The sequence below is a fragment of the Anabrus simplex genome, chromosome 1 (assembly GCF_040414725.1).
Source record: "Anabrus simplex isolate iqAnaSimp1 chromosome 1, ASM4041472v1, whole genome shotgun sequence".
Taxonomy (NCBI): domain Eukaryota; kingdom Metazoa; phylum Arthropoda; class Insecta; order Orthoptera; family Tettigoniidae; genus Anabrus; species Anabrus simplex.
In genome coordinates, this window is record NC_090265.1 from 1,183,535,011 (window position 1) to 1,183,561,063 (window position 26,053).

A 26,053-nucleotide genomic window follows, 5' to 3' on the forward strand; every position below is an offset into this window, starting at 1 on the left:
CAGCAAAGAGGATGCATCTGGATGTGCTAGGAGTAAGTGATATTCGGGTAAGGGGAGATAACAAGGAAGAGATAGGAGATTATAAAGTGTACTTGACGGGTGTTAGAAAGGGAAGGGCAGAATCTGGGGTAGGGCTCTTTAACAGGAATACCAATGCACGCAACATAGTTAGGCACATAAATGAGCGAATGATGTGGGTAGATTTGTCAGTTGGAGGAATTAGGACTAGAATTGTGTCTATGTATTCACCATGCGAGGGTGCAGATGAGGATGAAGTCGACAAGTTTTATGAAGCATTGAGTGTCATCGTGGTCAAGGTCAACAGCAAGGATAGAATAGTGCTAATGGGCGATTTCAATGCGAGGGTTGGTAATAGAACTGAAGGATACGAAAGGGTGATTGGTAAATGTGGGGAAGATATGGAAGCTAATGAGAATGGGAAGCGTTTGGTGGACTTCTGTGCTAGTATGGGTTTAGCAGTTATGAATACATTCTTCAAAGCTATTCACCGCTACACATGGGAGGCTAGGGGTACCAGATCCATAATAGATATCTTAACCGACTTCGAATTCAGGAAATATGTTAGGAATGTAACAATTTTCCAGGGATTTTTCGATGATACAGACCACTATCTGATCTGTAGAGAACTAAGTATATTTAGGCCTAGGGTAGAGAAAGTGAAATCTGTCTGCAAACGAATAAGGGTAGAAAATCTTCAGGACGAGGACATTAGACAGAAGTACATGGATATGATTAGTGAGAAGTTTCGAACAGTAGACAGTAAGCAGTTTTGGATATGGAAAATGAATGGGTGGCATGCAGGGATGCTGTAGTAGAAACAGCAAGGGAATGCCTAGGAACAACTGTGTGTAAAGATGGGAAAAGGCAAACATTGTGGTAGAATGATGAAGTGAGAGCAGCTTGTAAACATAAAAAGGAGGCTTATCAGAAATGGCTCTAAACAAGGGCCGAGGCAGACAGGGATTGGTACGTAAATGAAAGAAACAGAGCGAAACAAATAGTTGTTGAATCCAAAAGAAAGTCGTGGGAAGATTTTGGTAATAAACTGGAAAGCTAGCACCAGGGAAACCTTTCTGGACAGAATCTTAGGAAAGGAGGGAAAAAGGAAATGAACAGTGTTTTGAGTAATTCAGGTGAACTGATAATAGATCCCAGGAAATCACTGGAGAGGTGGAGGGAATATTTTGAACATCTTCTCAATGTAAAAGGAAATCATCTTGGTGGTATTGCGAACAGCCAAGCTCATGAGGAGGAGGAAGATGATGTTGGTGAAATTACGCTTGAGGAAGTAGAAAGGATGGTAAATAAACTCCATTGTCATAAAGCAGCAGGAATAGATGAAATTGTACCTGAAATGGTGAAGTATAGTGGGAACGTAGGGATGAAATGGCTTCATAGAGTAGTAAGATTAGCATGGAGTGTTGGTAAAGTACCTTCAGATTGGACAATAGCAGTAATTGCACCTATCTATAAGCAAGGGAACAGGAAAGATTGCTACAACTATCGAGGTATCTCATTGATTAGTATACCAGGCAAAGTATTCACTGGCATCTTGGAAGGGAGGGTGCGATCAGTCGTTGAGAGGAAGTTGGATGAAAACCAGTGTGGTTTCAGACCACAGAGAGGCTGTCAGGATCAGATTTCAGTATACGCCAGATAATTGAAAAATGCTACGAGAGGAATAGGCAGGTGTGTTTATGTTTCGTAGATCTATAGAAAGCATATGACAGGGTACCGAGGGAAAAGATGTTCCCTATACTAGGGGACTATGGAATTAAAGGTAGATTATTATAACCAATCAAAGACATTTATGTTGACAATTGGGCTTTGGTGATAATTGATCGTAGAATGAGTTCTTGGTTCAGGGTACTTACAGGAGTTAGACAAGGCTGCAATCTTTCACCTTTGCTGTTCGTAGTTTACATGGATCAATGCTGAAAGGTATAAAATGGCAGGGAGGGATTCAGTTAGGTGGAAATGTAGTAAGCAGTCTGGCCTATGCTGACGACTTGGTGTTAATGACAGATTGTGCCGAAAGCCTGCAGTCTAATATCTTGGAACTTGTAAATAGGTGCAATGAGTATGGTATGAAAATTAGCCTCTCGAAGGCTAAATTGATGTCAGTAGGTAAGAAATTCAACAGAATTGAATGTCAGATTGGTGATACAAAGCTAGAACAGGTCGATAATTTCACGTATTTAGGTTGTGTGTTCTCCCAGGATGGTAATATAGTAAGTGAGATTAAATCAAGGTGTTGTAAAGCTAATACAGTGAGCTCGCAGTTGCGATCAACAGTATTCTGTAAGAAGGAAGTCAGCTCCCAGACGAAACTCTCTTTACATCGGTCTGTTTTCAGACCAACTTTTCTTTACGGGAGCAAAAGTTGGGTGGACACAGGATTTCTTATTCATAAGTTAGAAGAAACAGACATGAAAGTAGCAAGAATGATTGTTGGTACAAACAGGTGGGAACAATGGTAGGAGGATCTCGGAATGAGGAGATAAAGGCTAATTTAGGAATGAACTCTATGGATGAAGCTGTACGCATAAACCGGCTTGTGAGGCGAATGGAGGAGGATAGGTTGCGTAGGAGAATAATGGACTCTGCTATGGAGGGTAAGAGAAGTAGAGGTAGACTAAGGCGACGATGATTAGACTCAGTTTCTAATGATTTAAAGATAAGCGGTATAGAACTAAATGAGGCCACAACCCTAGTTGCAAATGGAGGATTGTGGCGACGTTTAGTAAATTCACATAGGCTTGCAGATTGAACGCTGAAAGTCATAACAGTCTATAATGATGATGTATGTATGTTAATAATAATAATAATTTATTCAATCTCGATGCTTGCGTTATTTACCCTTGCGTAGAGGCATGATTTTTTTGCATTAACGATAAACGCGACAAGAAATATTTTGGAGTGATTTTGTGATATCTTTACGAATCATATGTTTCTGGTTAAGAAGATATGGATATTATATTCACGAATTAAAGCGACAAGGCCATTTTAAAGCAAAATTCAATTATTTCGTGATAAGCGCGATATTAGGGCGAAATCTGTAGTGAATAACGAACTTGACATTTTGTTCCAAGATTATGTATGAAAAGAAAAGGAAGAGCGTACAATGATCATCAACAGGAGGAAATATGTTATCTTTAACGTTCTGGAAAATCTCTTTAACACGTGGCATCAAAGAAAATGGGTTGGCTCCAGGCTTCTTGCCAAACAAAATGTTTGGAATGTTGTTCTTGTGTTGGCTGGTAATCCCACCCCAGCCTGTCTCCTCACGGTATTGTGCAATCCTGAAATCCCTAATGACGTGTACAAGCATCACAATTGACTGGTGTATTTCAGCTTCGTGGTCAGGTAAAATTAAGAAAGTGATCAGACAGTAGATGGAAAATTCTAAATTCCCATGGAGGGAATTAGATATTTTTCACCAATAGAGCATGTCAAAAACATATCAGATGTAAGGCTTTTCAGGCGTTTGCTCTTACATCTGATATATTTTTAACATGCTCTATTGGTGAAAAATATCTAATTCCCTCCATGGGAATTTAGAATTTTCCATTTGGAATTGCTAGGCGGGCAATAATTCCATTTTGGAGATTTATCTCCCGTATGCAGTTATCAGACTGAGCCTCATAAATAGGCTTCTGATAAGCTCACCTGCATACACCCAGCGTCAGTGGGTAGGGTCTGACACATCCCACTCTGACGAGTCTAGTGTCAGACCTAAGACGAAACGCTGGTTAATAGAGCAAACGCCTGAAAAGCCTTACATCTGATATGTTTCAGACAGTAGATGGGTCGCTCGACAAGTGTTATGGTGCACAGCAGAGCTAAACAGTTTGTGAGTGAAGGTTTATACGTTTCGGAGAGCAATATTTTAATGTGTAAATTTTATAATGTTCATATCGAGTGGGAGAAAAAAAGATACTGTCTCAAAAAATTGTTTTAAAAATAAGGAGCATTCAGAACGTAAATTTAGCACTCCAACAGTGAAACGGCAGACAACAATAGAGCTCTCATTAGATATGCAAAAGAAAGCTAAGAGTGAAAAATTAGAATGTATTCACGAAATAATCATGAAATAACAGCTATGCTACTCAAAGCCAACATCCCGCTGGAGAAGGAAGACGACCCTGCAATCCGGAAAGGGCTTCAAAAGTATGTACCAGGTATGTACAGTCTATCAATTAAACCTCCACAATCAACGATCAGTGATTGTAATGAAACCTTTAATGAGTAATTTTAGAATTTCATTAAAGCGAAATTAAAGTAATACGGCAATATCTATTTCGTGAAAAAATGCGAAAATTAGTATCCTTCTCGTGAAATCGTTAAAAAATTAATGCAAAAAAAATCATGCCTCTACCCATGGGTGAGAGAATATTGTTTTCAAGTTATATCACTTTATCACACTTGCGTCACGTTTTCACATCAAGAGAAGATAGAAGAACAGTCATTGGGATGGCTGCTAATCCGGATGAACTGAGCTATGGAAGAAATTAGGGGCAGTAGGAATAACCTTTTTTACAAACTTATGTAATAAAATTCCCGGCAACCGTACATCAAACGATTGGAGAAAGAGTTATTGCTTCTGTTCTACAAGAACAAAGGTGTCAAGAGACTGTGGAAGTTATAATACAGTTTGAGGGATGTTCCACCATTCAACACAATCCCTCAAACTCTATTATATTAGTTATACGTCAACACGGAAATGAAAATCATAACCTACGACTGTGGAAGGTATCGGGTAATGAAACTGATTTCCCACACTTTCAAAATGTGCGATAGAGTAACAAATAGAAGGCTGTTGCACCTAACCAAGGTTACTGAAAATCAATGCATAATTATTGCAAGAAAATAACTACATTCATACAATTTGGATCTTAATGGAAAAGAACAAAGACAACAAGGAAGATTTACGCATGGTATTTGTTGACCTAGAGAAAACTTTTGATTGTGTCTTGAGAGCACGCCTTGTGATCTCAAAATGTGCTGAATATTACATTATGGTGGATATGTATATGTATGATGAGGTCACAACAAAAAGCACAATGTCCAGCAGGTTGGAGTTCATAAAGGATAAGCCCTCAGCCCTTGACTGTTCAAGCTTGTAATGAACTATCTTTTCATTCTTAAAGTGTCCGGCTCCTTGGCTAAGTGGTTAGCGTGCTGGCCTTTGGCCGAAGGGGTCCCGGGATCAATTCTTGGCTGGGTTAACCATGATTGGTTAATTTCGCTGGCACGAGGGCTGGGTGTATGCGTCATCTTCATCATCATCATTCCATCCTCATCACGACGCGCAGGTCGCCTACGGGAGTCAAATCAAAAGACCTGCACCTGGCGAGCCAAACATGTCCTCGGACACTCCCGGCACTAAAAGCCATACGCCATTTCATTCTTAAAGTGCCATATCTGGTCTCCTAGATGTTGATCACCCTGGACAAGCACCTCTTTCTTAAGCTAACTTGAAGAGTTGCTCGGTGTTGTTGATGCAAGTCCAGTCTTTGATGTGTTGGAGCCATGACATCAGTGGTCTACCAGCTCCTCGTTTGCCTTCTATCTTTCCTTGTAATATCAGGTGTAGAAGCCCGTACTTTCTACCTCATAAACATTGCCTAAATAAACTGTTTATCTGGCTTTAATGATGTTTGCCAGCTCATGCTTATCTGTAGCTCTCTTTAACACTTCGTTATTAGTTACAAAATCTGTCCAGGGTATTCTGAGCATTCTCTTATGTAACCACAATTCAAAGGCCTCTAATCAGTTCATGAAGGTGTGATTAACATAAACTGTATTGCCGCTGCTGCTCGTTCAGCAGTAATACTGTTGCTATATGTAAACGATTTTGCTCTGCAGTTACAGTAATCTGTTAGGAGAGTGGCTTTCAGTTTTCAACTGTAAAGAACTCTGTTGTTCACTTCTGCTGGAAGCACACTCTTCACCTCCATCCTAAGCATTATTTAGGATGTGTCTGTCTTCCTATAGTTGACACCGATTTTTTTGGGGCTCTTTTGCAATAGTAAATTATCGTCGGAGCCACACGTGCATCAGTCAAAAACCAAAATGCGCTAAGAAGCTGAATATTCTGAAGTTTCTTAGCGGCACCACTTGGGGGGCAGACCGCACGGTGCTCCTACGATTTTAAAGGGCACATATTTTATCCAGGTTAGACTACAGCACTCCAGCATATGGATCAGCAAGACAAAGCGTCCTTGCTGAATTGAATAGCATCCACCACAGCTGAGTTAGGTTGGTACAAGTCCCATTGCTAGCCTGCTCACTGAATCTGGTATGCTACCTTTACACCTGAGATACCAACGAATATTATTGACCTATGCTGCAAATTTGCAACAGATGCCACTTCATCCAAGTTACCCTGCATATTCCAAAATGGAAACCGTCGGCTGTACACTGCTTATCCATGAGCAACACAATTGGTTGGTATGTGCTTGGATTGCAGTCACAGATTGTTTGATGTACCTTCGGTTCCTTGTTTGTCAGACAACCAAGTAGGGTACCTCCGTGGATACTACGATGACCTGAAATAATCCTGGATCTACACACTGATCCAAAAGAGAACAAGGACGCTTCCATTTATCGGAAGCTCTTCCTGTCCGTTGTTGACCGGTATCCAGATTCAGTAGTTGTTTACACTGATGGTTCGAGATATACAGTATTAAGTTTAAAGGTTCCACCTTTTCAATACAGTACAATTCTGTTGCGCAAAATTATGTCACAACATAGTTATTAAGGTATCGGTTTCGACACATTCTTAGTGTCGTCATCAGCCAATCTGATAAAGCGAACAACAAAACAAAATAAATACGACAATATACACCCACATGGTACAAGAACATATATCTAGTATTCCACTTAAAGTTCTAGATAAAAAATAGGCAACAAAGTTTAAAAACATGAAACTTCTAGTTGTAATGGGTTAACAACATAATATTCGTGATAAATGTCCGGCTCCATTGCTAAATGGTTAGTGTGCTGGCCTTTGGTCACAGGGGTCCCAGGTTCGATTCCTGGTAGGGTCGGGAATTTTAACCATCATTGGTTAATTTTTCTGGCACAGAGGCTGGGTGTATGGGTCGTCTTCATCTTCATCATGATGCGCAGGTCGCCTACGGGAGTCAAATCAAGAGACCTGCACCTGGCGAGCCGAACATGTCCTTGGACACTCCTGGTACTAAAAGCCATACACTATTTCATTTCTTGATTAATCTTGATGTGATTAAAGTCACTCATTCTAATGCTGAGTTTTTGATTAAGTGTGAGTTAAAAAATTGGATAACATATTAAAACCTTGATGATTGTCTTGTAAAATACGTCTCAAAGGAGAGAAGGAACTGTATAGCGTTGTTGTTTAGCATAGCCTTCTGAGCTTTTGTTGTTCCGGAACATCAAGGGGTGGAAGTATGTATACATGAAGGTCCTTTTGATATTGTATAGGACCAAGGTTTCTCAGTCCAATGCGGAGCGTGAAGCTTAAAGAAAGAAGGAGGCCTAATTAAGTATGCAAAAGACATAAAGAGGCAATACAAAAATATGGGAAAAGAAAGACATAAGGTCTTACCATGATATGAGGCTCACCTTGTTCTGCGTGCCGTGAAGCTTGATGTATGGAGAGGAACTGAGAATCGAAGCATTTGTGGAAGCAAGGACAGAGCTAAGGCAGGAGTAGGGGGAAGAGGAGAGGGAACTAGGGATGAGTGGAAGGTGTTCAAGGTGGATCAGGGAGGAGAAAATAATTATATCGGCAGGGCTAACCACAAGTATAAAATTAGACAAGATTTTAGCAGAAACGATTGGAGTAAATTTTCATTCATTGGGAAGGGCATGAAGGAGTGGAAGAGATTACCAAGGAAAGTGTTTGATCCTTTTCCAAAATCTGTACAGATATTCAAGAAAAGAATAAACAGAACAGAAAAATGAGTTGTTAGAGGGCATTTGACCTATGCAGGTTATTGTAAATAAAGAATTTTTGTGAATAAATGTCTATGGAGATTGGACAGCCGAATTAGGGGATGAAGTATAGTGGGGACTTTGAGGGTCCTGGGACCACTGTGGTAGCTGTGAAGGCCTTTCAGGAACTCTGAATGAAAAGTAGGTGTCCTGGTTTAGATGCAGCAGGTCGTTATGCATGTTAGGTACCAATATAGGTAAAAAAAAAAAAAAAAAAAAAAAAAAAGAAACCATATAAATTTAAATCTTATAGCATTTGTATAGTATTATTTGAAGTGATTCCACGTACTGTGTATGACTTGATTACGTGTAAGTACAGAAGATATTATGAGCAGAATTTTGTAAATAATATAAATTTGTTAAGGATGAGCTGTGTGTTTAATAGGAAAAATTGTTAGTGTAAATTGTATGTATGTATATGTATGTTTAGTCCTCAGCCCGAAGGCTGGTTGGATCCTCAACAGTTCCGCCATAAGCTGTCATAGATGGCCTAGACATCACTGAAGAGGCGTACTAGGGAAATGAGGAGTGAGGTAGTTTCCCGTTGCTTTCCTCACCGAGTCAGAAGTTGCTAGTACATATCAGTCTGCCAAGCCCACTGAAATGCAAGCACCAACTGACCCTATGAGCAATATTTTCACACCATTCATAGCAGGGACTGGCTGCAGAAGGAATGGCATTACTAGCATCACTCATACCTCAGTCACTTTCATATTGTCAAAGCCAAGGATAAAGCTGAGACAGATCAATGAAAGTAACAAAATTGCTCTAGCCCATACCAGAAGACATAGTGCACTGTAAACACTAGGTCCTGCCAGCAAAGGCATATAATACTGTATTTCAGGAAAATGTCTTCTTTCCTTTTTAATTTAAATTTAGTGCTTGATAATGTATTTTAGTGTATCATTTGCCACCGAGGTGGACCCACCTCATTTGCAAATAAAATAATTTTGATTTGATTTGATTTGATTTGAACTTGTTTTGCCCCTTAAAACAACAATCATCACCAGCACTAGTTTAGATATAAAATAATTTGATTGCAGAAGAATGAAGGATATAAAATGTAAACTAGACTGAATCATAATGAAGCTGGTAGAGGATAATGATTTGTAGAATTCTGTTTGACAAGAAGAAGCAAAAAAGGTCAATAAGATACATCTTCTGATGCATAGACTTGTTTAGTAAGGTGGAGGCTAAGACATGAATGTTAGAGTAGTTATAGGCTTCTATAATTACATTGTACAGTAGTATGTGCCATATTTCCTCAATTGATAAAATAAATAATTCGGGAGATAGTAGGTTCGAACCCCACTGTTGGCAGCCCTGAAAATGGTTTTCCGTGGTTTCCCATTTTCACACCAGGCAAATGCTGGGGCTGTACCTTAATTAAGGCCACGGCCACTTCTTTCCCACTCCTAGCCCTTTCCTGTCCCATCGTCATCATAAGACCTATCTGTGTCGGTGCGACGTAAACCAACTAGCAAAAAATAAATAAATTAAATAATGGATGGTGTGTTTAGTAGGCCTAATTTTATCATAAAGTAGCAAATTACATACATATTTTAGATGAATTAAATTTAATGATATGTATACATATAGGCTCTGTCAAAAATATATATATACACACTTTAACAGACGGCATCTGCGTGTTGTTTTCAGAGTTGCATTTGATTTTCTGTGGTGTTTTCTCAGCAGATGTAGGTACCCATATGGCTCATGTGACTAACATGATAGTGACTAATATGATAGTGAATCAAAATGGCTGGGGCATTCTTGTAGAATGTTTAAGGAATGGAAGCTCATTTTAAAGTGGTGGTTCAAGATTGAAAATGGTGCTGAAGTTCAACATGCGTGGAGGCGTGAATTTGCAACACGATCTTAAACATGCTCAACAATTAGTGTACATTGCTTTGTGATAATTTTGAGACATTGAAGAAGGTAGGCAATCTCCTGGTTGAGGGATATATTTTATTTGACCAAGTCATTTCTAACTATATGTAATTGATAGTGTATCTACACCCATATCAAGGTAATGCCCTCTCCCTTACATTCTTACTACAACCTCTAAACACCCTCATAACCATGTGCAGAGATCTGTACCCTTCATTTACAGTCCCATTTATGTGAGTGGTGTTGGTGGTGATTATTGTTTTAAGAGGAAGTACAACTAGGCAACCATTAATCTGAGAGGAAAAAATTGAAGGGATCCGACACTTCGAAAAATGAAGATATCGGCCAAAGGAAGAGAGGGGCCACGAAGGGCGTGGAAATGAAAGACTCCCTAGGCCTCGGGAACCAAATACCGTCGGGGTCGGAAAAGAACAAGAGTTGTCCAAGGGAGGTCGGATATGATAGATGAAAATGAGGAGCTTGGCACAAGTAAGAGGAAGCAATGCCAGGACTCGGCTAAGGGCCCCGTGGTCGCCAACCCACGCTCTTAAGTTCAGAGCCCCTGGGTCCCATTTTAGTCACCTCTTACAACATGCAGGGGATACCATGGGTGTTATTCCACCACCCCCACCCACAGGGGGACCAATTATGTGATTTCCCCAATGAAGATCTTTCCTTATATTATTAACACCTAGGTACTTACAATGATCCCCAAAAGCAACTTTCACCCCATTAATGCAGTAATTAAAACTGAGAGGACTCTTCCTATTTGTGAAACTCACAACCTGACTTTTAACCCCGTTTATCATCATACCATTGCCTGCTGTCCATCTCACAACATTATCGAGTTCATTTTTCAGTTTCTCACAGTCTTATAATTTATTTATTACTCTATACAGAATAACATCATCTGCAAAAAGCCTTATCTCTGATTCCTCTTCTTAACTCATATCATTTATACATGTAAGAAAACATTCCAATAAACTGCCTTTAGGAATTCCCCTCTTAATTACTATTTATTTATTTACATAGTTTACGCCCACATTGGAGCACTTAAATCAAACCCAAATACATTTATGTTAACGAAGAATTAACTAAAGATTTAGCTTGCATCATCTTCTTCCTTCCCCAAAACCTCTTCATTCTGGCTGACCTGGCTGCCCTTTCTTCATCAGATATGACATGCTGTTTGTGTTGTACAGTTTTTAATGACAATCTTATTTGTTTATTCTTGAGAATCCTTTTTTCTTCTCTGTTTTCAATTTGCTTCATTGTAATATTCAGCTTTTCTAAATCATTCTGAACTTCTTTAAACCAATTATTTTTTGTTTTACTTTTCCAAAAGTAATTAAATAGTTGTTTTATTATCATTTAATCTAGAAAGATGACAGAAAAAGGCAATTCTTTTTCCCATCGTATCTATTATAGATTCACTTTCCCTATAAATTATTACAGGGTCAGATAAAGCTTCACTTACTGTAATTCTCTAAGGTCTATTTTCTAGAAATATAGCCACTCATTCAGTCACTCTTTTGTTTAGTCCAATTGCACTCATTTTTTCCAGTAGTCTCCCATGATCTACCCTATTAAATGCCTTAGATATCAATCGCGATACAGTCCATTTGACCTGCTTATATCTTGCTGGAATTCTACAAGTTGAGCTTCAGCGGAATAACCTTTCCCAAACTTGAACTGCCTTCTATCGAACCAGTTATTAAATTTGCAAACATGTCTGATACCCATAATCCGAAAGAATGCTTTCCCAAAGCTTACATGCATTGCATGTCAAACTGACTGGCCTGTAATTGTCAGCTTTATGTCTCTCACCCTTTCCTTTATACAAAGGGGCTACTCCAGCAACTCTCCATTCATTTAATATAGCTCCTTCATGCAGACAATATTCAAACCAAATAATCAGATAAGTATTTCAGATATGTTACTATATCCCAACCCATTGTATTTAGTATATCCCCTGAAATCTTATCATTTCCAGCAGCTTTTCTAGTTTTAAACTTTTGTATCTTATTGTAAATGACGTCGTTATCATAGGTAAATTTTAATACGCCTTTAGTATTAGTCACCTTCTCTATCTGGACATTATCCTTTTAACCAACAATCTTTACATACTGCTGACTGAATACTTCTACCTTTTGAAGATCTTCGCATATACACCCCCCTTGTTCATCAATGATTTCTGGAATGTCCTGTGGAAAATCTTCTCCAAACTTATATACTGTATTCTCCTTTTTGTGTGTGTGTTTTGTGTGTATAAGTTAGTAAAATAGTATAACGTATTATATTGTTCTAGGTTAAAGAATCACATTATAATTTATGTTTTAGGGGTAAAAAACTTGCCGATGGAAATCTTCCATTCTTTGCTGCTGGAGTAAGTGCTGTAATACATCCTCGTAATCCTATGGTTCCAACTATTCACTTCAATTACCGCTACTTTGAAGTCAAGGAATCAGATGGCTCTGTACAGGTGTGAGGATATGAATATATTCTTTATCTCTAATATAAACATAACTTTTGTATTTATTTGTCCTTAGTGTATAATATAAATGAATAATGGTAAAACCAGGCGAGTTGGCCGTGCGGTTAGGGGCGCGCCGCTGTGAGCTCGCATCCGGGAGATAGTGGGTTTGAACCCCACTGTCAGCAGTCCTGAAGATGGTTTTCTATGGTTTCCCATTTTCACACCAGGCAAATGCTGGAGCTGTGCCTTAATTAAGGCCACAGCCGCTTCTTTCCCATTCCTAAGCCTTTCCTGTCCCATTGTCGCCATAAAACCTATCTGTGTCGGTGCGATGTAAAGCAACTAGCAAGAAAAAATAATGGAAGTGCATGGATTTTGAGTATGAATGAAATTTATAGTCTGCATTGTCCACTTTCAATAACTTGTTCAGATTTTTGCTTTCAAACACAAGCAAGTCATTTAACAGCCTTTTATGGATGGTATATATGTAAGAAGAAAAGCTGGGAAGGATTTACACAAGATTTGGAAAATAATGTATATAGCATTAAAAGAATGCCTTGTGGACTTGGAAGAGAAAATAACAAGTCTACAGAAAGTAGGTGAAAAGGAAAAGAGGAAATATAATAATGCAACCAGTAGAGATACGGAAAAATAGAAGGATTATTTTGATGAACTCCTGAATATGAGAAGGGGTGTAGATGAGATAATAGAAGTAGAGTGTGAGGAGACAGAATCCGAGAGTGAAATCTCATGGAAGAGGTGGAAACTGCTGTTGAACAAATGAAAGTAGCAGAAGCAGGAGAACTGGATGAATTGTGTGTAGAAATAACAGCAGCAGTACCTGTTGGTGTACAGTTATTACATAACCAATTCTAGAGATTATTACAAAGCCTTTGGTAAACAATTTCAAAAATACCATCCCCCTACTTTATTGTTGAATAACAAAGATAGAAAAATAGCACATAACAATAAGGAAAATGCAGAAATCATGGTGGAAGCATTTAACAAGCTCTTGAACAGTGATGAAGCTGAAAAACTCCTACTAATTGATACACATACCCCAATAAAAACTAAACCAGAAAATATAAACCCACCTACAGCAAAAGAAGTTGAAACAGTGCTTAAGGGAATAAAGAATTACAAAGCGTGTGGAGAAGACCAGGTTTTTGCAGAGGTGTGGAAATATGCCAGCAGTGCGACTCAGACATTCCTCCATATGATATTACAGAAGATTTGGATATCAGAAAAATTCCCAGACAAATGGACAACAGCTATAATTAATCCAATTCATAAGAAAGGTGAAACAAGTAATCCAGACAACTATAGAGGTATTTCCATCCTTGACTCCACATATAAGATTTTCTCTAAGATACTATATAATTGGATTAAGAAACAACTTCATCAAGAGTTAGATGAATACCAGAGAGGCTTCAGACCTTGGAGAAGCTGCTCTAAACAAATTATAACTTTGAAGCTAGTCATGGCATATCACAGAAAACGAAACAAGCCCCTTTCAGTAACATTATTGATTTCAAGAAAGCTTACGACTCAAACCACAGACCATCATTATTAAAATTTTAAGACATTTCAGACTTCACCTACAGCTAATCAAATTGAGTGAACTTAGTCTAACCAATACAATTTCTAAAATTAACTTCAGAGGAGAACTTTCTGAACCATTCTTGGTAACAATTGGTTTAAGACAGGGTGACGGATTGTCACCTCTTCTTTTTAACTGTGCACTAGAGTACGTTATGAGGAAATGGTACAAGAACAACCCGAACAAAATAAAAATTGGAACCCAGAAGGATAACATACTAAAACAAATAAAATCTTTACAGGAAATAGCTCAGAATATTGGTTTGAAAATTTCATTTGGAAAAACAGAAATTATGCTAACTCAACTTCCGCTTGCAAACAAAATTAAGCTGGGAGACCAAGAAATAAAAATTGTAGAAAAATTTAAACGTTTAGGTGAAATAATCGCATATAACCTGAACGAGAAACCAGCATGGCAAAATTGAATAGATAAACTGGTTACAGCACAGTGTGTTACCAAGAATACATACAATAAAAAGTGTCCCTCAGTAGCAACCAAATTGAAACACTACAAAACACTCACCCAGCCACAAATTACATATGCATGTGAAACATTATTCAAAACAACAAACACAGTTGCAATAGATAGAGTACTCGAGTTAGAAAGGAGAATAGTGAGAACCTGTTTAAATAAAAATTATCAAGTAAATGGAGTCTGGAGACTAGCTTCCAATGAAAGAGTTTATAAAGAAATAGAACCTGTGACTAGCACAATGAAAAAGAAATGAATATCATTCTTAGGGCATCTAATATGGTCATCTGAAAATAGAATCAGTAGAAACATAATAGAAAAATTATGCAAAAGTAAGAGTAAGAACAATATTAGATGGATCACAAAACTTAAAGAAGACATGAGAGTTACATATTACAATAGAAGATTTTAAAATACAAAACAAATAGGCCTACACTCAAGATATTGAAAGATAAGCACACTAGACTACAGATGAAAATCAACAAACAGAGAGAATAGGAAGAGTTATTCCTGAAGCAGAAATAAAGTTGTCTTCAGGAAGGATGAAACAGTATTGGGCTGACAAAAAGAAGAAAAACCTCCATAAACCAGATTAAAATAGTCCTATGTTGGCTAAAAAATTAAAATTAAATTAAATATTTACCAAATATTGTAATAGGAATTGAATCATGGTTGAGAAGTGATATTATGGACAGCCCCGTGTCAGTAGATTTACCGGCACATGAACTCCTGCAGGAAAAAATTCCAGCACCTCGCCATCTCTGAAAACCATAAAAGTAGTGAGTGGGACATGAAACCAATAACATTATTATTATTATTATTATTATTATTATTATTATTATTATTATTATTATTATTATTATTATTGTTGATATTATGGATGTGGAAATTTTCTCCTGGAACTGGTGTGCTTATCATCGAGACAGATTAGGAATGGTAGGATTGGAAGTATTTATACTGGTGAAAGAAGAATTTGTAAACTACGAAAAAGTTAAGGATGAGAAACATGGAATTCTAGGTGTAAGACTTATTTCTCAAGATAATAGGCAACTTGATGTTTTGGGGTGTAAAGACCTGGCAAGGCTGGTGATGCATAATTATTTGATAAGATAATCAGCTGTGCAGGGAATGACACAGAAAAGAACATTATTGTAGTAAATGATCTCAATGTACCAAAATGGTAACTGGGAAGGAAAGAGCCTCCATGGCTCAGGCGGTAGCACACCAGCCTCTCACCACTGGGTTCTGTGGTTCAAATCCCAGTCACTCCATGTGAGATTTGTGCTGGACAAAGCAGAAGGGGTACAGGTTTTTCTCTAGGTATTCCAGTTTTCCCTGTCATCATTCATTCCAGCAACACTCCGATATTATTTCATTTAATCTGTCAGTCATTAATCATTGCCCCAGAGGAGTACGACAGGCTTCGGCAACCAGCGCAATTCCCATCCTCGCTGCTAGATGCTGGCTTTATTCATTCCATCCCTGACCTGGTCAAATGACTGGAAACAGGCTGTGGATTTTCATTACATTTTCATTCAACTGGGAAGGGAATGTGAATGATAGAAAGCATGACCAAAAAATGGTGAATAAGTTAATGTGGGAATGACAATTGAATGAGAATGTGATGGAACCAAATAGAAGGAAATATATTCTAGATGTAGTGCTGATATAACCAGATGAGCTCTATAGACAACCTGAAGTGATAGATGGAATAAGTGATCATGAAGCTGTTTTGCCATAGTTAAAAATAAATGTGATAGATAGGAATGTTGTAAAAGTAGAACTATTAGGCAATACCATATGGTTGATATGAGGGGCATGGGGGAATGTTTAAAAAGCAGTTATGATCAATGGAAAATGGTAAATAAAAATGTAAACAACTTTTGGGATGGGTTTAAAGCAATTATTGAGGAGTGTGAAGACAGGTATGTACCTTTAAAAAGTGGTAAGGAATGGCAAGGACCCATTATATAAGGGACAGTCAAACGAAAACCGAACACCCGTCAAGATACACATTCCACGCGAAAGGTGGCAACTGTTGTTATGTATCGATACTGCCATCTCTGTGGTAGGAGAACTGCATAGTGACAACTCACAGGTGCATCCAGTTATTGGGTTATGTCTTTGTTGGTACGCAGACTGGTCCAGCTGTAGAATTGGAGGCAAGCAAAGAACAGAGAAGTGTGATTTGTTTCCTGGTGGCTGAGGGTGTTGGAGTACATGAAACTCATTGTCGCATGTCTGCTGTGGATGGCGAACACTGCATGTCCATGACAAGTGTGGACGAGTGGCATAGGAGATACTGAGAAGGGCGCACATTACTGCAAGACGATGCATGCCCAGGACAGACCCATTGAACCATTATCCTGATGTGATAGGGCGGATTGATGGCCTTATTGAGCAAAACCAATGAATCACGGAAAAAGAAATTTGTGTTCAGGTCGGCATTAGCCATGGCTCTTTGCTTACCATTATCAAAGATAATTTGAATTTCTGAAAAATTTGCACGCAGTGGGTTCCATATCAACTGTTCCATATCAACTGACGGAGGGACAAAAGATTGAGAGAATTGTGTCATGTCTGAGTTATCTGCAGTGGTACCACAAGGAAGAGTATGCGTTTTTGTCCCGCATCGTCTCAGGGGACGAAATGTAGTGCCATCATTTTGAGCCCCAGAGCACGTCAAAATCAACAATGAAAACATCGCAATACTCCTCCGCCAAACTGTTCACACAAGTTCTGATATAGTCATGATGACCTCCTCCTTTGACTGCAGGGTCCCTCTGCTCATCGGCTTCCTCGAGCGTGGAACCACAATCAATGTGCAGCGCTATGAAGAATCTTTGCAGAAACTGCAACATGCCATAAAGTCAAAACGCCCTGGAATGCTGTCAGATGGAGTCATCCTTTTGCATGATAATGCCTGCCCCCATACTTCCAATCTGGTGAAGGCTATGCTTTTGCAATTTGGTTGAGTAACACTTAAACATCCTGTGTACAGACTGGATCTTTCACTTCATCTCGCAGTGAGATAAATGTATAAACACTTTTGGTAATTACTTTTGAATAAAACTATTCCTTGGTCACGTTGTAGCGGGTGTTCAGTTTTCATTTGACTGCTGCTTATATTATAATGCTGAAATAAAGGAATAAGGAAAGAGGTGCAGATTAGAAAGAAATAGAGTTGTGAGTGGTTGCAGGAATAAGAAGAGATTGAAGGAGAACATGATGATAGCAAACATAATTGGCAGCCATATGAATTTGAGGGAGCAATGGAAGGATATGTATAGATAATTTAAGGCAGAAGCAGGTGCCAGGAAGGACTTTTTTCTTTACAATTTGCTTTTAGTCTCACTGACACAGAGAGGTCTTATGGCGATGATGGGATAGGAAAGGGCTAACAGTGGGAAGAAAGCAGCTGTGGCATTAATTAAGGTACAGTCCCAGCATTTGCCTGGTGTAAAAATGGAAAATCACGGAAAACCATCTTCAGGGCTGCCGACAGTGGGGTTCGAACCCACTATCTCACGAATGCAAGCTCGCTGCTGCACGACCGTAACCGCACATCCAACTTGCTTGGTAAGGACATTCCAGGGATCATTAATGAACAAAGGAAGTGTATATGCCGGCCCTCGGGCTGAGCAGGGGTTGCTTGGTAGGCCATGGTCCTACAGTACTGTTGCGCTTTGGGATTTGTTGTTTAAAGTATATATGTGAGGACTTACAGAAAGCAAAGGTATTCAGTCTTCAAGCACAATAGCGAAGTAAACTACTGTTTACAACACATAACACAACTGGGACTATTCACTAATGAATACATGAATATTGCAAACTGCCTAAACCTGTTAACAGTAATAATGGAGATCGGACATAAAGTCAGGATTGTTTCACGTGTTCATACATTTCTTCTGAAGCCAAACCAATCTCCGAACTCAGCTTCAACTTGTCTTTCCATTCTGAGATAACTGATGGTGTGGTAGTTTTCATACTTGTCAGCACCTGCTTTCTTGGTGATGACCAAATCTACAACATAATCGTTACAGCAACATTCTGTCTAAAATCAGATGGCACTTCTTCTGTATACATTTTACACACTTAAGTGTAATAACCTCACCATACTGGTTTCTCTTAAGGCAGTCGGTAATTCTGAGGGTATGTCATCAATTCCAGGTGCCTTGTTTCTGTATAGATCTCTCAATGCTCTGTTGAATTTTGACATCAAAATTGTCTCCCATTTCATCAGTATCAACAGTTTATTTTTTATTTCAGAACCTTATCTACTTCTTGCCCTTGATGCAGCTGTTGGATATGTTCCTGCCTTCTTTCTGCCTTTTCTTCTTTTCCTAGAAGTTTCTATGATACATTATTGTTTATTTCCTCCCAACATAACCTATTAAGGATGATTTATTATGCAATCTGATTAATGAGTGGTATATATAGTACTACCAAAAAGAAAAGTAATCTGAATTCATCCAAAGTTATCTCAGCTACAACAGTCTAAAGTACATGTTATATTAGGATATTCTATATTTAAATCTACTGTTGAAAGATTAAGATGGTCACCAATTTTCTATATGTTCTTGTGTTCTATTTACAGTCAGTCGAACAGTCAAAGTGCAGAACTGACACACACTATATACTATTTATATGAACTCCCCAGACAAACTAGTCATATGTAGAAGTAGTTACATGATACAGCGTTTTACTCGGATGAAAGCTTGAATCGTGTGTGGTAGGAATATCGCTTTTGAATTGGGTGGTCCCATGATTTTTTGCCGGCCCCATAGATTAGGGGTAGTGTGCCTGTCTCTCGCCTGGAGGCCCCTGGTTCGATTCCCGGCCAGGTCAGGGATTTTTCTCTCAACCTGAGGGCTGGTTCGAGGTCCACTCAGCCTACGTGATTAGAATTGAGGAGCTATGTGATGGTGGGATGGCGTCCCCGATCTCAAAAGCGCAGAATAACGGCCGAGAGGATGTGTCGTGCTGACCACATAACCCCTTGTAATCTGCAGGCCGTCAGGTTGAGCAGCGGTCACTGGGCAGGCCAAGACCTTTTCAAGGACGTTAAGTGCCCTGGGGTTTGGTCCCATGATTTATTGAAGTAGCCACTGTTCAAAATAGTGCCAAAGATTTTCTATTGGGTTCAAATCCGGAGAATTAGTATGCCATTAGAAATGAAGTAATATTGCATAGTGCTTTTTATGGAATGCAGACAATGCTGTGAACACAATAAATTTTTACTTGGAAGACAGGTGGTGTGCATCATGGAGATTTAGGCTGAAAGGTAACACTTTGCCATTCAGAAGGTCAACATACTCTTGCTGGTTCATGATAACAGCATAAAAATCCAGTTCATGGTTCTAAAGACATCCCCAAACTGTCGCTATTCATTCACTTGAATAGATCCTGTTTTTCCGGATTTAGTACAACCAACATGAATACATCGTATTGGTTTCTTCTCATCTTCCTCAAATCCCCTTGTGTGAACAATTTTCCGGATTACATTTCTATCCTGCAGATTTGTTGATCCTAATTCAGTTTGCTTATACCATTTTGATCTCGTTTGTTTGATTTGTAGAAATTTTTATGTTCGATACGTAAGTCTGGTGTTATTCATTCGTTCCAGATGGCTTAAAAATTGAGTTCTTCACAGTCTCATTGTATCAGTAAGTTTAGGTAATTTTAAATATACAGTATTTTCGAGTTGGGTTTGGTGTAATGTATTCCATTTTTAATTCTGGGTCCTAAGATTTGTCTCATGATTTTACTTTCTTTAATATCTAATTGTTCCTTTGTTTTTATGATGTAAATTAGCGTTTCTGAAGCATAAAGAGCCTCAGGTTTGATCACTGTGAAGTAATTATGAATTTTACTGTTTCAGGACAAGCATTTTTTGTTATAAACATTCTTTGTGTGTTGAAAAGCAATTTCCATTTTCTGAATTCCTGAAGCTAGTGATTTATTTTCATTGCCATTTTCTGTGGTCCTTTCCCCTTGAATTTCTTTACTCTTGCAATTTTATTCATGTAAGTGGTAAGTTCAGGTGGAGCATTTTTTATATTTGTCATAAATTTAGATATGAGATTTTAAGTCCTATTTTTGCTGCTTGTTCTTCCAGTATAGCAGTCTGTTTTCTGTGCATCAGAGATGTCTTTGGCAATTAGTGCCATATCATCAGCAAACGCTAGACAGTCTATGCCAATACCCTTAATTTTTGGTCCTAGTCGGTGACATGATGCTCCTGCTTTTCTCCACTCTTTGACAACTTTTTTAAGAACACAAACAGTAAAGGGGAGAGCCCGTCACCTTGACGTACACCTGTACTTATTTCAAACTCGTCACTACATCCACCCATAAACTTTATTTTAGCTTTCGTTTCATTCAGTGTATCCTTTATAACATTTTTTGATCAAGTCCAAATTCTGTTAAAACATTAATTAATGAGACACAATTTATACTATCATACTTTTTTAAAATTGACATATGTGATGACAATTTTTGTTTGATGTGTTTTGAAAATATGCTATAATGTTTTTTAGAGTCAATTTACTTTGCACATGACCTCTCCTTTCTGAACCCACCTTGGTATTCACCGAGTTGGTGGTCCAGTTGATGCTCTGGACGGTTTAGTAGAATTTTGGAGAGAATTTTATATTTAATATGTAGATGGGAGATACCTTGATAATTGTTTGAATCATTTTTACTTTTTTTTCTTGTGTATGGGGTGTATTATCACCAGTTTCCAATCTTTGGGGATCCTTTCAGATTGCCAAATATCCAACATATTTTTGAGAAGTTTTTTGATGAAATTTTCTCCTACATTTTTCCACAGTGTGACCTTCCCCTGAGGCCTTGTTATTTTTTAGTGATTGAACAGTTTCTCTAATTATAAGTTATAAATACCTAGTAGTAAGTTTTAATAAAACAAGTTTATCGAATATTAAATGCACGTGAATGTATTGTTGGGCACAAATGTAGGGTTTATGTCCTGAGGCCCATGATGTAAAACAAGATATTTTTATGATTGAGTAACCTGAATTTATTTATTCTCAATCGGAAGCATTAAATTAATATTTTCTCTTGGGAACTAATTTTTAAAAATCAAATTATTGCATTTCTGAGTTGTGCTTTATTGATTACAGTGGTGGTTTGGAGGAGGAACTGACTTGACACCATATTACCTCAATGAAGATGATTCAAAGCATTTCCACAAAACTCTGAAGAAAGCCTGTGACAGATATGATGAAAATTATTATCCCATGTTCAAGGCATGGTGTGATGATTACTTCCATATTAAGCACAGAGGTATGGTATCAATCAATCAGTGATCTGCATTTAGGGCTATTGCACAGGTGGCAGTGTCCCAGTCAGTTGTTTTCCTACCTTTACTTAAATGTTCAAAGAACTAGAAATTTATTGTAGATCCTGATGATGTTCTATAAATGAATATTTTCCCCAATTTGTCCTCTTGAATTCATACTTGATCTTCATATTATGATCCTTCCTACATTTAAAAGCTCCACTTGAACTTATTCGTCTACTAATGTCATTCCATGCCAGCTTTCCACTGACAGTTTAGAACATACCGCTTAGTCGAGCAGCTCGTCTCCTTATTCCAAAATCTTCCTAGCCCTTAGTTTGCAACATTTTTGTAACTGTTGTCGGAAACCACCAAATCGTGCTTCTTTCCTTTCAATCTTTTCCAGTTCTCATATCAAGCAGACCAGGTGTGGGTCCAATACACTGGAACCCTACTATAATTGGGTCTTACCTTATTGCAACCCCTAAATACCCTCATACCCATGTGAAGCAATCTGTAACTGTGCATCCTCGTTAATATGATTATCCCAGTGAAGATAATTCCTTATCTTAACTCCAAGGTGATTATAGTGATCCCCATGAATTACTTTCACCCCAACAACACTGTAATTAAAATTGAGATGACTTTTCATCTTGGTGAAATTTATAATCTGGCTTTTCATCCCATTTACCATCATACCATAGTGTTAAATTCTCTGTATTACCTAGAGGTGTCATGTCATTGGATTGGGGTTGCCATACGTTCTGAAAAAGGGGGATTGTTCTGAATTTGAGCATGTGGCCCGATGTCCTGACTGAATTTTTAAAAATCCCTAAATGTCCTGAATTTAAAAATTCAGAGCAAATTATTTAAAATTTTGCTCATATGTTTTTGAAAGGGACTGGAATTTTTTGGTTGGTCATCCTGAAGTAGAGTCTGATGTCATTACTTGACATTGTCATGCTAACAGGCTTGACCTACTGTATGCTAACGCTATCTACTTCTGCTTGGGAGCAGCGTGTTGAATAATGAAGAAAATTTTGTATCCATGTTAGCTAGTAATAAATGGGTTCAATTTTTAAAGCAATGTAAATCCAGTGAGCAATATTCTGAATTGCTTAAATTGGCTCACTTCTATTCCTGTTTACCTGGCCATAATGCATGTGTGGAAATAATTTTTTTCTTTTATGAATTCAAACTGGACAGATGACAGAAATAGACTGAAAGTAGAATCTGTTAAAATCAATATTATTGCTGCAATACAATTGTAAAGAAATATCTTGGCAGAAATTTAATGATCACATTTAAAAGAATGAGTTGTCCGCCTCCGTAGCGTAACGGTTAGTGTTATTAGCTGCCGTCCTCGGGGGCCCGGGTTCGATTCCCGGTACTGCCAGAAATTTAAAAAATGGCAGGAGGGCTGGTATGTGGTTGAAATGGTACGTGCAGCTCACCTCCAATGGGGGTGTGCCTGAAAAGAGCTGCACCACCTCGGGATGAGGACACGAGTTTACTTTAAAGAATGAGTTGCTAAAAAGTGTGTTAAGTTCAGAAAAGTATGATTGGTATCAGCATCAGGGCACTTCTGTGTCATAAATATCTTTAAGCAAAGGTAAATAAATTCTATTTTTAGTTTTCATTTATTTGTGTTATTGAGAAATAGTAATTCCACATGAACTGCCCCATATGTTACTTAAAAATCTATGCAAATAACACTGAATATTATATAATTTTGGAGTGGTTGGGAAAGTAGGTGTTTTCCATAAAGTATGATTTATTATTTCTCTATTTGATTTTTAACATTAACATCTTATAAAAAATGTGTCTTTTGGTAACGGACAGGACAGTTCATATGGAATTACCCAAATACACTCATTGGAATCATAGGTGCCAACTTTTAGTCTTGAGCATGGGAGCAAGGATGAAAATATCAAATATTATTATGGGAGCAAAAAAACGCAATTGCATCCCCCTGTATGGGGGCAAGTGCTCCCGTGGAGTCAGCGCCTATGGTTGGAACTTGTTGATGTTGGTGTCCTGAATTTCATCCTGAACCTTATGGCAACCCTACATTGGATTAAATTAGATGGTGCCAACTGCTGTTGTTGTGTGAAATGTCTCTCCAATAAATCTCATCGGTTAGGAAGATTAACAGCCAACAAGTGCCATTTGTGACATTCACAGTGTAACAGTGCCGTGCGGAAGAGCTGCAGCGGTTAAAGGCTGAGTTCTCCCAGTTCCAAGAAAGGGTGTCTAGTGAGTTGAAAGTCATAACAAAAAAACTGGAATATATTAAACAGCGCATCGAACAACAGGCTGAACTGTTTGATGAAGCTGAACAGTACAGCTGGTGGAACTGCTTAGTGCTGCATGGTATTCCAGAGGAGCCGACAGAGAACGTTTACGATAAAGTGAGTGGCACGGTGAAGGGCATGTTAAATGTAGATATAACTATGTCTGATATAGATCATTGCCATCGATTAGGGGTGCTAAAACGAACCACAGCTCAGGTTGTTGCTACGGGCAAGCGCCCTATAATCATAAAGTTTATGCGTTATCACGACCGGGACAGAGTTTGGAGGGCTAAGCAGCTGGTAAAAGGAACTGGCCTTCTACTGACAATCCCTGACAGGTATCCGAAAAACTATTTTAGACTGTCTAGCGTTTGCTGATGATATGGCACTAATTGCCAAAGACATCTCGGATACAAAGAAACAGACTACTGTACTGGAAGAGCAAGCAGCAAAAATAGAACTTAAAATCTCGTATGAAAAATCTAAATTTATGACAAATATAAAAAAATTTTCCACCTAAACTTACCACTTACATGAATAACATTGCAAGAGTAAAGAAATTCAAGGTGAATCACAGAAAATGGCAATGAAAATAAATCAGTAGCTTCAGGAATTCAGAAAATGGAAATTTCTTTTCAACACACAAAGAATGTTTATAACAAAATCTGTTTTCTTAAACAATATTATCTGCTTGTACTTGTTATTTCTGTCTTTTTTCACATGGTGCTCTGCTGTCTGCCTCAGTGGCTGATTGTTGGTATCTCCAAGCACACAACAAGACAAACACTACAGGATACAACATGTGATGATAATAATTTCATTGCTTGCTGTTTGTTCTTCTTGTTTTTGAACGCCCGGGTGATCTTTCGCTGTCTCCTCGCAACAACTTGCATGATTTTCCTCCTTACTTCACTGCTTATTCGGAGTTGTTTTGATGTACCCATCACCAAGCACATGTGCCTTTCATATCTCAGACATCACCCTCCTAAATTTACTGCAACCAAGCTCGATAGCTGCAGTCGCTTAAGTGCGGCCAGTATCCAGTATTCAGGAGATAGTAGGTTCGAACCCCACTGTCGGCAGCCCTGAAAATGGTTTTCTGTGGTTTCCCATTTTCACACCAGGAAAATGCTGGGGCTGTACCTTAATTAAGGCCACGGCCGCTTCCTTCCCTGTCCCATCGTCGCCGTATAACCTATCTGTGTTGGTGCGACGTAAAGCAAAAAAAAAAAAGAAATTACTGCAAGATACTAGAAACATTATCAGATACTCTTTAAGTAGTTTGTAACAATAACCAAATCTTTAAGCTTACTACAAGAAAAAGTCATAAATTGAAGAATAGTAGCAATTAAAATCTTGTACTTTTGTAATTTTAATGACTTTGAATGTACAGGTATTATATCACTCCTTAACTGAAGCATATATATAAATCTGTTTTTGGGGAAGGTCCACAATCATTCCTCACTCAGCTTACCTTTATGCCAGAAATATTGCTTGCAAATTGTTTTAGTTCTCATTTTAATGTTAATACTGTTTTTGTAAAGTAAATGTAATTTATTTTCAGGAGAAAGAAGAGGAGTTGGAGGAATCTTCTTTGATGACTTGGATACTCCATCTCAAGAAGAAGCTTTCAAGTTTGTAACTGCTTGTGCAGAAGCTGTTATACCATCCTACTTGCCTTTAGGTACATCATAATATTGTGTAGTTAATAGTGTAGATTATTTTCCTGTACCGAGCAATGGCTGTGCAGTACAGGCAAGGTAGCTGTAAGCCTGCTTTCAAGAAATGTTTAAGCCCTACCATGGGCAGCCCTAAAGATGGTTTTCCATTGTTTCCCATTTTTACACCAGGCAACTCTGGGCTGAGTGGCTCAGACAGTTGAGGCTCTGGCTTTCTGACCCCTACGTGGCAGGCTCGAACCTGGCTCAGTCCAGTGGTATTTGAAGGTGCTCATATATGTCAGCCTCATGTCTGTCGATTTACTGGCATGTAAAAGAACTCCTGCGGGACTAAATTCCGGC

The 26,053-nt window shown here is 38.4% G+C and overlaps 1 protein-coding gene across 1 annotated transcript in view; it reads left to right on the plus strand.

The window, feature by feature from the left end:
- Coprox (oxygen-dependent coproporphyrinogen-III oxidase) overlaps positions 1–26,053 on the plus strand; it is a 75,463-nt gene that overhangs the window by 41,626 nt on the left and 7,784 nt on the right. Inside the window, exons 4-6 of the mRNA XM_067137529.2 lie at positions 12,232–12,373; positions 21,581–21,743; positions 25,597–25,716. Coding sequence (XP_066993630.2) covers positions 12,232–12,373; positions 21,581–21,743; positions 25,597–25,716 — 425 coding nt within the window. The remainder of the gene's footprint in view (positions 1–12,231; positions 12,374–21,580; positions 21,744–25,596; positions 25,717–26,053) is intronic.